Genomic DNA, 15,733 nt, shown 5'->3' with positions numbered 1-15,733 from the left:
ATGGCTTAATGGAGGTTGTTTATGTGGAGACTTCAATGTGTACCTGCTGTCCCCCGTCACTCCCTGGAAACTTGGCGGCAGATGTTGCAGCGCTAAGTTGTCTCTGAAGTGGCTTTCTGTCCTCGTCTCCCCACCGCCACGGAGTCAAACTGCATTAGATCTCTTTATTTGTGCCTAAGGCAAGTTTGGGAGCGCAGCTGTGTCCACCCCCACTCCTACCTTTGGTGTTTCAGGCCTCCAGGCAGCGAGTGTGAGACCAAAATGGTTCTGCCGCTCTCAACTACCTCCGCTGACAATCCGGCCGCTAGCTGCGGGCTGGGGAGGCCGCTGCCGCTGCTGCAAGCAGATGTCGGCGACAACGTGCTAGCTTACACCTGGACGCGCGGCCCTCACCTCGCGCGCCGCGCGCTGAAACATTCATGACTCGGAGGACTTGCAGCCGCAATCAAAGCCCGGGCCTGGTCTGTGTGCGGCGCGCGGACCCCGCCGCCTCGGCAGGAGCTGGCGGCGCGGAAGGGGAGCGGGAGCGAGGGACCGAGCCAGAGATTTCTCGCGCCGCTTTGATACTTTATGCCTGAACTTCAATTACTTGATCAAGGACTTCAATTCAGCAGTGAATTCCTCTGCAAATGAGCCCGGTGCGGCCTCGGAGCCAAAAAAGGAGAGCATTTGGCTTGAAATTCGGCGTGACGGGACTCGCAGAGTAAATGTGCTTGACTCCCGGTTTAGCCCTACGTACGCTGATTTGTTTATTAAACTAAACTCTCAAGAGACAGGATCTGCAGGAAACAATTTATAAATAAATGACGAGATTGTTTTCCAAGGTAGAAAACATGCTGTTGAGTAGGTATTGGTGCTGTGATTTTGGAACCAACAGCCACAACCTGAAAACAATTATTTTATTGTCTCTCAAGCAGCACTAAGTTTGTTTTGCCTTGTTTTTTTCAGAAAGAGAATGTTACTCCTTTGAAATTCACAAAGGAGAAAACATTCTTGCTTATTTCTTGACGCAATGAAACAAACTGCATCCATTTCCAAGGACTAGAAAATTCTTCCAAAAGTCTTCCCGTAATTTCTACGATGTACAAATTGCTTCATACACACACGCCTTGTGTGCCATTATACAAATACTTCTAAGAAGTATCATCCAAAGTAAACACGCACAAGGTTTTATGACCACAGGAAAATTATTTGCAAAACTTTATTACCTATTTATATGTTGATAAGAAAGTTTCTTTTTAAAAGATTGCCCTGGAATAGCTAAGAACATTTTTCCAATGCATTATTTGATATGCAAAGACAAACTTTGGGGGGGGGGGATCAAGGTATCTAATCTAAGCTAATGGAATACTATTTACCAATTTCCTATTATTTAACGGGAAAATTTAATGGAAAAATAGGTTTGTGAAATAAAAGTGATAACGGTTTGGAAGGACAATTGATTATCCTTACTATAATTATGTATACAGTACACACACATACTTGAAACCTTTCATGAGCAGACTGAGTAATCTAACTTAGTTTGATTAAGTACTGACTGGTTTCAGAGGAGTAAGGCTGAAGACAGGATTTTACCCTTCCAAGTGCTATGGTATCCAATCACAGGTGAATATAAGTATCTAAAGCTATCCAAAAAATTCGAAGACTAGTTTTCTCATTCAATGATTCCACTCTGGTTTACCTACAGTATTCAAGACAAAGAATAGCCAGAGAATTGGAAGACACTGCCACTTGGATATCTTAGTCTCCTAAATTAAAAATTTTCTCCACTCCATGTAATCCTAGGAGAAAAACCATATCTACATACACTGAATTGGTGAAAATCACACAGTCCACTCCATTTAATTTTTGAGGGCTTAGCTAGCCACAGTAAGTAGAAGGTAATGGTGAACCGTGGTCTTCTTCTCATGCATTAATAAAGCATTACCAAAACAAATCATCCCATTTTAATATCACACATCAAATGTACATCAAAATTAGCAGTGCAAAATATGCACTATATCCTGATTCTCTTTCTACCTCTGGGTCCTCTTTTTCTCACTAGGTAAATCACTTTGTTTCTCAAATGAAAGATACTCTAATGGCAAAAAGGTACTGGAATTTAAGAAATATGATTGCTCGGGGCGCCTGGGTGGCACAGCGGTTAAGCGTCTGCCTTCGGTTCAGGGCGTGATCCCGGCGTTCTGGGATTGAGGCCCACATCAGGCTCCTCCGCTATGAGCCTGCTTCTTCCTCTCCCACTCCCCCTGCTTGTGTTCCCTCTCTCGCTGGCTGTCTCTATCTCTGTCGAATTAATAAATAAAATCTTTAAATAAAAAAAAATATGATTGCTCTTTTTTTAAAATCAAATTTGTGGGATGTTCACGTATCCATACAGATTATGCCACTGCACCAAGCAATCATGATTTTATATAAATGAATAATTAAATATTACTTTTTTGGATAAAATTATCTGATGTATTCCAGTTACTGTAAAGTCTTTTAAAGTTAACCAAATATTTACTATGATTATGTGTCTTATGATTGGTGCAGATTTTGGGGGGGGCACAAATATCACAGAGTCACACGGTTGGCCTTGTCAGTAACAATATTTACTGTGCTCATGAGGATAAGAAAAGAGCAACTGAAAAGCTTCATTCATTCAAAAGAAGCCAAAAAGAAAATTAGCATAGTATGTAAGAAATGCATAAACTCCTATAAGAAATTAGCAAACCTGAAAGTGAAAGTCTAGTGGGGAATGTTTTCAAGAAGAAACAAACAGGAAAAATGAAGATGGATGAATGGATGGATGGAAGGAAGGAAGGAAGGAAGGAAGGAAGGAAGGAAAGAAGGAAGGGAGGGAAGAAGAAAGGAAGGAAGGAAAGGAGGGAAACATTCTAGAGACCATGCAACCAAAACAGTATAATGGTTTCCTAAAACATAATGTAAACATAAAAAATGTCAGGACTCTTCGATTGTCCTAAGAATGTACAGAATGGTAACTCTACCAACATACTGGAATGGGTTTTTTTTTTCTGTGTAATTCTATAATCTCTGAAAAAATACAGGTTATAGTTATGTATGTATGTGGGATGGGAAGTTTATATTGGAATTAACTATATCAAATAAAGAATACCTGGTTGATGATGTGAAGTGGACAGAAACTCAGATATTCTTAATAATCTTTGTGAAACATGGAAAATGGGAGGTGGGAAATAAAAAGGAGGAAAGGCAAAGATTACCCAGATTGTCTAAAGGAAAAAAGGTGATATGCTGATAACTATAATAGACTTCACATCAATCCCCAGTCTAAAAAATAATAAATATTGTAAGTTTCACTACGCAAGAAACAGAAACAAAAGAGCAAATCATGCCAAGCTTACCTAATTTCCATGATTAAATAATTCTGCACCATTGGTTTGGTTGGATAAGGAAATATACTATGCATTATACCATAAATTCATCAAATAATTTAACAAAATTCATTAAATATTCTTTTGAATACGTGAGTAAATTGGGGGGTGCCTGGGTGGCTCTGTCGGTTAAGTGTCCCAACTCTTTATTTTGGCTCAGGTCATGATCTCGGGGCTGTGAGATTAAGACCTACATTGGGCTCTGCATTGGGCATGGAGCCTGCTTAAGATTCTCTCCCTCTCCCTCTGCCCCTTTCCTGCGCTAAAAAAAAATTACTAAAAAAAAAAAAAGATGGTAAACTGAGATTGTACTACTGGGTGGGTTCCTAGCTTTACCATATTAATGTCAATTAACTGGATTATCAGCCTGTAGGGAAAGCTTTCATGGAGTGCCACACTGAGGCTTTAACTACGGTTTGAAATAAGTAACAAAAACTTGGAGGTGACGAAATGTTGGAAGCAGTAAAGCTGTACGAGAGTAAGTCTTATGAAAAAAGACAAACTCATACTGTGTCAGATACACATACAATTGATATATACTTGATGGAGCATACATAGGTATATGGTGGGAAAACTGCAGACTTAGTTAATCACACACAGTAAGATCTATCTTTTATATACACCTCTGAAATACAAAATCTTTGAAAGCTCTTACGTTTTGTGCTCAGTTTGTCACCAAAATTTATTTGGAAGCAAAACCTGACTTGAACTTGAGACTATTAATAGTCTGTGTCTACTTGCAGTAACCAATATTTCTGTAGCAAAAATGTCTAAATAATGTAATCAGAAGGTGCTGCTTTACATAAATATATAATACATGGGCAATATCAGATTCCTAAAAATTCTGAATTTTGAAACAATTTGCCCTTAAGAGTTAGAATAAAAGTCTTTGGGGCTATAATAGACAAAAGTGTGGCCAAATGACTACAACAAAGGAAATCATGGTCAAAATAATGAAAAGATTACTCTTAAATCATGGAAAAACAAATAATGATTTGTCCTGGTAGGACACGTACAATATTCTAACACTAAAATTTTTTCTTTTTTCTTTTTTCTTTTTTTTTAAGTAGGCTTCAGCATGGAGCCCAATACATGGTTTGAAACTCACAACCCTGAGATCAAGAGTCGGAGGCTTAATAGACTGAGCCATCCAGGCACCCCTCTAGCACTATAATTTTTTAAAAATATTAACCGGGTGTTATACACAAACAATGAATCAGGGAACGCTACATCAAAAACTAATGATGTACTGTATGGTGACTAACATAACATAATAAAAAAAATAAAATGAATAAAATAAAATGACAGTGGATAATAAAAATACTATATCTAGTATCTAGTAAAGTGCTTGGTACTTGTTAAGCACTAAATAAATATTTGTTGAATGAATGAATGAGTGTAATGCATTATTTAAAAAACAAATATATCTATTTCTCCAATCTTAAAGATTCCTTCTTTCCTATTACCAACCTATCATTCTGGTTTCAATCCCTAACCCCCAGATTATCTAGCAATCCACAAATCATTGTATTCTTGGCTGCCTCAGAGACATTGCTCTTGATGCTTCATCCACAGAAAAGCTCATTTCACCTAATTCCACCTGTTGAAATCCTATTCATATTTAAAGATAGAAGGCCTATATTTTTGAAGAAGCATTTCCAAGTTCCTCCAGAGAGACTTAATCTCTCTTCTGTGCACTCAAGAGTACTCAATACCTACTTATACTATGGCTCAGATCACCTTCTGGAATAAATATGACTTTCCTATATGTCTTGTTTCCCAGACAAGTTTTAGGTTTCTTAAGAGCAAAGGCTATAGTTTGTACCCACCCCTCAGTATTACCTGATGTCATTAATTGTGCACATTTATAATCCAAAAATTATTGAATTAAATTGGAATTAGTAGGAACGAGGACTAAATTTTAATCATGAGACTTAAAAGAATATATACTGTATTGGCAAGAGTGCTAGAGCCATTGTCTGCCCTTGCCAGCTAATGTATCTTCAGTGCTGGCACAATACTCAACACTTTAAAAGATAAAAATTATTAAGCAAATGAACTAATGTCGAATCCAGAGGAGAGAAAACTAAGATGATGCACAAAAACAATTTTAAAACAGATAAAGTGAAAGCCTAGCATATTGAAAAGTGAAGAGAGTTGCCATGTGTTATTCCAGAAGCAGAACTCCGGATCATGCATGAATTTAAACAGAAGAACAAATTTCAGTAAACGTAAGACCCTTCTATTAACCATAGTGTTCTGGTAATGAAAGAGTCTCCTTCATACACCACCTGGTTATCTCTACCCATCGTCCAAGCAAAGGGTAAATGATCTTTTGAGAATTCTCAAACTGGATTTCCTAAATGGTTGAACTCAGATGTTTTTAAAATGAACCTCATTTCATAGAAGTAAAATTTGAAGATTTGGATGTTTTTGTATATAAAGCACCAAACTACAATATAGAACACTGAACGTAACTTAGCTTGGCACTATAAAATAAATACTAATTTCATGGATCACTTCATCCTTAACAAAATAGCCTATCAAATCTGAATGAACCTAAAGTCCTCTGAAGTTGAAGTGAATAAAGTTCCCTCACTTCAGGTTTGGTGGTCAGGACGAGGATCATGTTGACACATGACGAAATGATCCTGTTATTATTACTAACGGTGTCGTGTCTGAACCAAATCTGTCCATTGTGATGTATGAAAATGTTTGCAACAGTTTTTCTTACATCAACACTATAGAAAATAGTGCTAACATATTAAAGAAATCATAACACTAGAGGAATTCTAGCCACATTTCCATAAACGAAAAACATCAAATAGGTTTCCTCAGTAGGGAAAATGTATACACGTGTGTGTGTGTGTGTGTGTGTGTGTGTGTGTGTATTTTTAATGTGAGTGTGTGTGTATCTCACCATTGCAGATTTCTATAATGCTTTATAGTCACCCTTCATCCACAGGCAATACGTTCCAAGACCCCAGTGGATGCGTGAAACCATAGATAGTACTGAATCCTAAATACACTGTGTTTTTCCCTATACTTACATACCTATGTTTAATTTATAAATTAAGTGCAGTGAGAGTAGCAAAAATGTCTAGTAATAAAATAGAAAAATTAAAGTGATATACTGTAGTAAGTTATGTAAACGTGATCTCACTCTCAAACTATCTTATTGTCCTGTATCTACCTTTTTTCTTGTGATGATGTGAGAGGACAAAATGTCTGTGTGATGAGAGGAAGTGAGATGAATGACGTAGGCATCGTGACGTAGCATTAGGCTACTACTGACCTTCCGCCCACGTGTCAGAGGAGGATTATCTGCCTCTGGGCCATGGCTGACTCTGGGTAACTGAAACTGTGGCTGAGGGAGGACTACCAAAAGACACTTTGATGTATTTAAGAAATGTTTACATCAACCACTGAAGGCACAGAAATATATATTTATACCTGAAGAAACAGAGGCTCTGCACATTCCTTGGACCTCACTGCTAGGAAACGGTAAAGACTCCGACTACTAATCCGCAGTCTGTCCTCCCCACTTGGTAAAAACTCAGAACGTGTGTCGTCCAAATCCAAGGCTGAAGCAATGAGTGTGCATGTTCAGTATGCGTACAACAGACCGTCATTTGTACGTATCCCTTGAGAAGGGACTCGTGTTAAACCATGGCCTGAAGAGGAACTCTAACAATAGGTGATAATTTATCAAGTGCCCCATGTAACAGGAACTTGCACAAGACAATAATTCCTTCCTTCCCCAGCTGTAAGGAGGGCTTTAAATTCTCTTTGATTATTATCTCACTACGTTCATCATACTGATCCAAGCACTCAGCTCTTTCCCTGCCCGTCCCCACATACACACCTCATCTCCTTCCTGAGGCCGCATCAAGGAAACACGGTCGTACTGCCGCCGCAACAGAGCCCAGAGCGCATCAAGACGACCCTACGGGGAAACACGATTTGTAAATTCCTAGGGCGTGTATTCAACTTCTATGCACTAAATAAATAAAGAGTTAAAATGCTAAGGTCTTATTCTCTCCTCTCATTTCTTTCCTAAAATAAACAAATAAATAAATAACAAAAACAAAGGTTCTTGCCGCTGGGAAATAGTTGTTAGAATGGCTAAGGAATGATGCTGCTTGATGCACCTTGGTCCTCCTGCAGACAGCTGGGAGCTACAGGGAGCTAAAGAAGTCATAGCTTCTCCAGTTTCTCAGTTAAGTCGCCGAAAATGTCAACAATTACCTTAATTGGTGTGTACCACTTTGTCTGAGGAGGCTGGTATGTGGGCTTGGGCCGAGGTGGTCTGGGCCTGACGGGTTCCTCCACTTCTTCAGGAATCTTCACCACAGCATTTTTGGCTTTCTCTAGTCTCGCACCTTCCTCAGTAGATCCTTTATCACCCCAACGAACCTTTAAAACAAAGGGAAAACCCTTGGACCAGACATCCAGTGTCCTAGAAGAACAAGCTCTTACCTAGCAGGTGGTCCTTTGGTTCACCATCTTGGAGTAAAGAGAGGCGAAGTATACTAACTCTAAATTCCACCTATTCTGAGATTTAATTAGGTATGTTCCCCTTCCAGCTAAATACATACCCATATGTACCGATGGCCTTGGGGGGAATAGATGATGATGGGGACAATTACTATGTGCCAACTGAATTTAATCCATACCAAAAAAATGCAATGAGATAGATACTATAAATACTTTAGTTTTTTCCTTCCAGATGAGGAAACTGATGCACAGAAAGGTTACGTGATGTGCCCAAAGCCACACATCTAGCAAGTGACAGGGCAGGGATTGGAACCTGAAATAAGTTAGTAAGTTTCAAATAGGTTTGAATTTTACAAATGTATTTTTACATGTATTTTACAAAAGTATTTTACACAAAGGAGTAAATCGTTCCTTCCAAACTTTTCATCAAGTTTGCCTAAGTCAAACAGTATGATTTAAACATTTAGCCTTTGGAAGTAAAATAAGTATGTATGATTTTTCTTTACTAATTCGACTCTGAAAAGTAGCTTTCAGTCTTTACTTCCGATGCTCATCTATGTTTATTCAACGTATCACTTTTTCACTGAGGAAGGCAAATCTGAAAAGGCTCTGCTTTGAAAAGAAAAATTCAGGGACACCAAAGAATTCCACAAATTTTAGGGTATTTCCTCCTCTGAAAACTCTGGACATTGAAAAACTATAGGTCAAATTATTTTCTTTATTCTTCAATGAACAGGAATTAAGAGCTGAAGCTGAGCTAAGCTTTATCTCCTCATGGGTATGGGAGTAGGATGTGACCCCTGGAGAAAGACTTTGTCCAGCCAGAAGCATGAAAAAGTCCTACAAAAGCCAAGGACATTAACAAAGACGACAAAGATAAGTGAAGCTCTGCAAAGAAATACGAAGGCCTGTCCAGGACACACTGACTCACCAGAATTAAGTGATTTCCACAAAGGAAAAAAAAATTCAATACTTTGTAAAAAGGATTTTAATGACCTGAGTTAGTGGGTAGGGATAAAGATGATGACTGTTCACAGAAAGAACTACTCACAGCTTTTTGATAAGGCTGACTTAGATGTTTTTACCTTTTTTACTACAATTTTAGAATAGGCTTTCAACCTCAAGTGGACCCTGTTGAGTCATTAAAATGTATCTGTATCTTTCAGTGTGATCAGTGGTACTAGAATGTTCTTTATGAGGTGGTTAAAATTGTTTTAAACACCATTAAACCTTTAGAGCTAGCTAGTTGGCTTTCTTTACAGAGAAATGACCTTCTCTTTCAAATCACAGTGTCTTCATCTAGATAAACTAAAACTTATGAAATCTTTAGATATAGCTAAACTGAGCTAAAAAACTCTAAAACCAGGATATATATCCTGGCAGTTGTGAAGTCTCACTTTTAAGGGAAAAAACAAAAAACAAAAAAAGATCCACAGCTAAGTAAACAAATAAATGTCATAACTCAGAAAAGTAATTCAGAATAAAAATGTAAGTAGATAAATGTTACATCTATTCAAAAATCATGGATTTAATATATACAGCTCCCCAGCCTAGCCTTCACAGTTGATATCGTAGAGGTAAGGGTAATCATATTCTTCCTCCAAGGATCACTGGCACCATTCTCAGATAAAGAACACGAAGGTGGTTGACCTGGAGTTCTTTTTTTTTTTTTTTTTTTTAAGATTTTTATTTATTTATCAGAGAGAGAAAGAGAGCACAAGCAGGGGGAGGGGCAGAGGGAGATGCAGACTCCTCGCTGAGTGGGGAGCCCGACACAGGGCTGGATCCCAGGACTCTTGAGATCATGACCTGAGCTGAAGTCAAGACCCTTAACCGACTGAGCCACCCAGGGACCCCTGATTTGGAGTTCTGGCTCAGTGTATTTCTAGAGACTCACCTCTTAAAGGCCTATACTCTGAAACAGAGTTGCTGAGGTCTAAAGAAAATTCATTAATTAAATCCTGAGTGTTAGTTCATGAAGTAGCTATTCCACCATCATTATCACCATCATCACAAACAACGCGGCAAATAATTCTCACTCGATCCCACAGTCTAAACTCAGGAAATACTTTATAGATTTTTCCTAAAGCTCTCAGAAGCAATTATAGGCATACCTCAGAGATACTGTGGGTTCGGTTCCAGACCACGACAATAAAGCAAACAGCATAATAAATGAGGCAAATGAATGTTTTGGTTTCCCAGGGCATATAAATGTTATGTTTACACTGTACTGCAGTCTATTAAGTGTGCAATAGCGTTAGGTCTAAAAAAACAATGTACATACCTTAATTAAAAAATACTTTATTGCTATAAATTTCTAAGCGTCATCTGAGCTTTTAGCAAGTAGTAATCACTGATCACAGACCATCATAACAAATACAACAACAGTGAAAAAGTTTGAAATATTGCAATTACCAAGATGTGACTCAAAGACAGGAAGTGAGCAAATGCTGTTGGAAAAATGACGCTGATAGACTTGCTCAATGCAGAGCTGCCGCTAACTTTCAATTTGTAAAAAACACAGTATCTGTGAAGCGCAATATGCAGAGTGCAATAAAACGAAGTGTGCCTGTAAATAGATATACATTTATATGTATACATTTTAATATTTTAGTTCATCCACATTGAGATAGTCAAAAAGGCTTTTAAAAAAAAACAAGAATAAATTGCTAAAGGGAGCTTTAGCAGAATTAATATACCTGGCTTTTTTACTATGAAAAAAAAACAAAGTGCAAGCTTGACAGCTAAATTCTTCCAACTCTACTTGGCTTTCATAATAAACAATAAAATTCCATAATTTCCAGAGTATATTTGGATGACTAGGAGGTTGTATCATAAAGGAGCAATTTCAGAATTGAGAAAAGAAACAAAAACAGTTTCACGCTGAATTGGCAGAAAAACACATTTGAAGGCATTAGATACTGTGGATCAGTTGTGCTAACAGCTGTTATTAACATCAGCTCAGTTCCAGCTTTCTGCAAATTGCCATTACCATAGCGTTTAAATATTTAATTTAAAGGAGGAGTAAGAAAAAAAAAAACCTAAGTAAAATCCCTATCCTGGCTTAAAATAACATTAGTTACAAAAATTTGTTCTGTAATTCAGATGTGCAAATAATTTCTATAATTCCATTTATTTTTCCCAGGTAAAGGTATTTTTTTTTAAGGGAAATACTTTCGGGTTTAAATAGGCATGGTTTAAAAATAGATTATGTTTTCTAATTTCCCTAAATTTAAATAAGACCAGATTTGAGAGAGCTTAATGATCCTTAATTCTCAATTCAATTTTATTGTGTACTTTTATGTATTGTTTCCCCCTTTGTAATGTTCACATTCATTTTCTCCTTTTTTTCTCATCTCCATTCCATCTCATTGATGGAATACTGCATGCGACGTAGCTAAAATTGTCCAAAGCTAAAATGCACCCCAGTTTATTAAAAGTGGATGAGTCCTTTACATAAATTTTCTTAAACTGAAAAGGACTGGCAATGTAATTTCACATATTAAGAATTAGTATCTCCTGAAACTCAAAATGTGAATTACGAATGTGCATGAGCCCTTGGCTTTCCTTCTTTTTTAAGATTTTATTTATTTATTTGAGAGAGAGAGAGACAGAGGATACAGAGACAGCGAGAAGAGAGCATGAGCTGGGAGGGAAGGTGAAGAAGGCTCCTGCTGAGCAGGGAGCCTGACGTGGGGCTTGATCCGAGGACCCTGTGATCACGACCTGAGCCAAAGGCAGACGTTTAGCCCGCTGAGCCACCCAGGCGCCCCTGAGCCCTTGGCTATCTTGACCATAAACCAATATTATTCCTTTTAATTCAGGACCACTTCAGGAGCTCATGCGTATGCTTTTAGTTTTCTTTAGAAAGATCTTAATCTTCAATACACTGAAATACCGGACTAACAAAAATCTAGCCCGACTCCTAGTGTTTTCAACAAAAACATTATTCACTTAAGGCTCACTTACTAGCATATCCTTCTCTCACTGTCATGTGGTATTTTATACGTGTAGACTTCAAAATGGAATTAAATTTATTATTTTGAATATAGAGTAGTGCATGCTCATTGTCAAAAGAGCTAGGAAAAAACAGGGAAATACATAGCACAAATTGAAAATCACTCCCTCCAGAGAAAGCTACTCACATTTTGTAGTGTATCTTGTCAAACTTTTTTCCCCCTTGCATACAGTTTTTACACACACATTTTGGAATGAGGTGAAATAAACTAAAAATAAGTTGGGATAGACCATATTTAGATATCCATATGTAACTCTTTTATTTACAAGTTGATTTTTCATACACATAAGGTTATCTAATCTACTCTTTCCCCACCCCTCCCAGCCTAGAATGACGGAACGAAGGGAAGCAGAAGGAAAATGACCTTTGCTCTGTGTCACACAACAAGAGTGAGCCTAACCACGTTCTCTTGGACTGTTTGATATTCTCAGGTATCCACATGCAGATGCATGGGCACTATCTTCTCCAAAAGACAAATTTAACAGCTTCTAGCACCTGCCTTTTCCATGGCTTCTGAGCAGTGAGGTACGTGCCTCAGAGGGTATTTCAGCAGTAAAGTGGCATGCTTTTAGGGAAAGTGTGCATTCTTTTAAGATCGAAAGTGGTCAAGAAAGTGAGACTATCAGATGACTTGAATCACCACTTTGGTAATTACAACCACATGAAGTAGGTCTGTGCTCCTTCGGAAGAATACCGAAATTTACTCTGAAAGGGGAAACTCTCCTTGGGAATCTGAATTTTATTGAAATGTAGAAAAAAGAGAAAATCGCCAACAGTTGTAAGGTTGTTAATTAGCTCACTGATTTTTGCCGGCAGTAACAGGACAAAGCCCATATGAGAGGAGAAGATATGTGAAATGACTGCAGAACACATAAAAAGTCCTTCTTATCGAGAAGTCAAGTTAAAGGGTAACTAATAAGGAAGACTTGCCAGGATCTGTGTTTAATGATGAAGTCGGCCCATCAATGAGAAAATTCCTCCAACTTTTCCTTGAGGTGGGATGCTGGCCTGTCTATGCTGTGGTTAAGGGCTCAATGCTGGCGATAACTGCTTATTATTAATTAATCCATCACTTCAAAAACTATTTCTGTGGTGGTCAGAAGACCTCGTTTCACTTTAAAGGTATAATATTAAAGTTCAATTTTAATCCACACTTTGAGCCAGTCTAAAAGTTCAATATATTCTATAAATGATATTTAAAATTAATTATGATTGTTCATAAGTGATACCTAAAAGCTGTAAAAGAAATGCCTTATACGTGCCTCCTCTACATCTGGGATAAGGTCATACCCGTACCACCGAATATTTTAACATTTTTATCCCTAAATAGTACATAACTACTGGATCTTTTCAAAGACAAGCATTGTTGCTACTTCAAGGGGCTGGCTTCTACAAAGTTGATGCTGTCTGCAGTAATTTTTTCCAAAATAGCGAGAAAAACCCTAACTTTCTTTTGCCCTTGAGAGTTCAAACGTCTTATCAATGCAATTCTTTGACTAATGAAGTTTCTTCTTGAACAGTTTTGAAATGGCCAGGATGATTCCATAGAAAAAAAAAAAAAAGTGATCCAAAAAAGACCCAGTGTTAAATAAAACTGGATGGTATTATGAAATTCTGAAAAGCACAGTTTCCATGGCTTAATAGTTCTAGAATTACACATTCCAGATTAGCAGCTTCTATTTTTTTTTTAAAGGTACCAACCTCCATTCTTTTAATTCCTCCAACCCCTCGACCACCATAATAGGAAGCGTCCACAGTTGGCCATTTCTTGGTAGGCAAAGGTTCTTCTTCTTCCTATGGAGATTCGAGTTTTTAACAATGGGTTTAATTAATTTCCTAAAATACTGTTTAGTCAAAACTAACACACATTTTAACATTTTTCTGACTAATGCCATTGATATGGAAGAAATGGAGTAACAATTATATATGCGGTGTTTAGATGTCCTTATGCTTACACGCATACATTTCAAGTGGAGTTCTGCAGAATAGAAGGACTCCCGTCCTTCCAGTTTTCAGAATCTCCTTTATTTCACCAGATCACCAGAAGTTGCTCCTTAACTAGGAGCAGCAGCATTTGTTTTGTTTTGTTTTTCCAATTCTATTTGTTACTTCAAATTTAAAAAGATAGGACATTAAATTTAGGATGGCCTTTCAAAAAGCATATAAAGCATCAACACACGTTAAGTTAAACTGCAAAATTGGTACTAAAAAGATAGGCAGTTAAGAAGTTTTGAAAATGCACTACTTCCATATTTCATGTTGCCAACACAGTTTTGGAGAACAAACAGAGTTAATATAAAAGTAATAATCATTCTGAAGAAAGGATGAACACCTTTAAACTTCCAGCTTGGATCTTCTAACTTTTTATAAATAAAATAAGTAACATCAGGACTATTGATATACTGAGAGAAAAAGTAAAGTAAGTCTCTATGCACTAGTGAGCCTCATGGCCAGTCCATATTTATCAGTTTTTGATGGTCCTATTCCTCTAGCACATGAAAGAAATCATAAGAAGATGAAAAATAACAATTAATTTTCATAAATTCCAAAGTCAATACACAGGTATCACAGTTTTCCAACAACAACGTAATGGATCAAATTTGGGGATAATATCTAAATACAGAAAAAAAATATCCACATCACTCATTAGGCACTTACTTACCTCTTTCGGTGCAGGAGGTGGTGGTGGAGGCGGATCCTTGATAACCTGCCCCAAAAAACAAACAAAACAACAAAAAACAAAAGTAAAAATTTTGGTGCCACAGCGAGGAGATAGCGAAGACGTGCAAAAATAACTTGCCTAGTAACATACTGTGGAAGTGCCAACGATGTCCCCAGTGAGCCCTGTCTCTCAATGGCTATGCCTCTCCCTGTGCATATAGGCTCGTCTGTAACTGGCTTTTGACTAACTAGCATGAGCCAGAGGTGGTACTGTGTGACTTCTGCAGCTGGTCAAAAGAAGCTTTTCCATTTCCCTCAACGTCCTTGGGACACTCACCCTGGAGGAAGCCTGCTGTCAGGCCAGAAGTCTACCCTGAGACCATCGGGCCAGGAGGAGGAAGAAATCCAGGATAACCTTACAGAAGGGCTGGCTGATGAGAGGTGCCTGGCCAGCCTCCAGCTACGTCAGCCATCCCAGCTGAAGTGCCAAACATGGCTCTCTCGGACCTGGAGGCCTGTCAAGCTCTCAGATGACTCCAGCCCAGCTGACCCCTGATTGCGATCACATGAGAGAACCCCAGGGCAAGACTCTCCCAGCTGAGCCAGTCTCCACAGAACTGTGAAGACACTAAATTGTTTGAAGACACTAGGTTGTGGAGTGGTCTGTCAGGCAGTGCTAGGTAACAACCACCTAACAATTCACAAAAACTCCTTCATTGATTCATTTTATCTTTATGCCATAGATATATGAGTACCTTCACTTTCCAGGTGAATAACAAGAACAAAAATTGTCAAATACCTTGCACAAGGTTTTACTAAATGGTTCTTCTAACGTCAAAATGCAAACATTTTCCACTAGATTATGGTATGTCCCTTCAAAGAGAGCAGGAATTTACTACCGAAATCTTCCTTCTAAGATTCATTGACTTTTTCATAAACTCACAAGGCACAAGTTAACTTGCTTTGCAAGAGATGATAGGGAAATTAACTTATTCTCTTTCCCCACCCGTTAATCCAGAAGCAAATCAACATTTTATTTTTTTATTTTTATTTTTTTAAATGTACTCTTTTTTTTTAAGATTTTATTTATTTATTAGACAGAGAGAGAGGCAGCGAGAGAGAGAACACAAGCAGGGGGAGTGGGAGAGGGAGAAGCAGACTCCCT

General features: G+C 38.0%; 1 protein-coding gene across 2 annotated transcripts in view; it reads right to left on the bottom strand.

Moving 5' to 3' along the window:
- Nucleotides 1-15,733, bottom strand: part of ANTXR2 (ANTXR cell adhesion molecule 2) — a 141,419-nt gene that overhangs the window by 47,495 nt on the left and 78,191 nt on the right. For both annotated transcript variants that reach the window (XM_045790302.2, XM_087864049.1), the window contains 4 exons: nucleotides 14,570-14,614; nucleotides 13,609-13,701; nucleotides 7,641-7,808; nucleotides 7,258-7,338 (listed from right to left, as the gene is read on the bottom strand). In XM_045790302.2, the coding sequence (XP_045646258.1) occupies nucleotides 7,258-7,338; nucleotides 7,641-7,808; nucleotides 13,609-13,701; nucleotides 14,570-14,614 (387 nt within the window). The remainder of the gene's footprint in view (nucleotides 1-7,257; nucleotides 7,339-7,640; nucleotides 7,809-13,608; nucleotides 13,702-14,569; nucleotides 14,615-15,733) is intronic.

This window comes from Ursus americanus, chromosome 8, assembly GCF_024610735.1.
Source record: "Ursus americanus isolate L20-20 chromosome 8, mUrsAme1.1.p, whole genome shotgun sequence".
Taxonomy (NCBI): Eukaryota; Metazoa; Chordata; class Mammalia; order Carnivora; family Ursidae; genus Ursus; species Ursus americanus.
The sequence above is the reverse complement of the archived record's forward strand: the minus strand, read 5'-3'. Positions and strand labels throughout refer to the sequence as shown.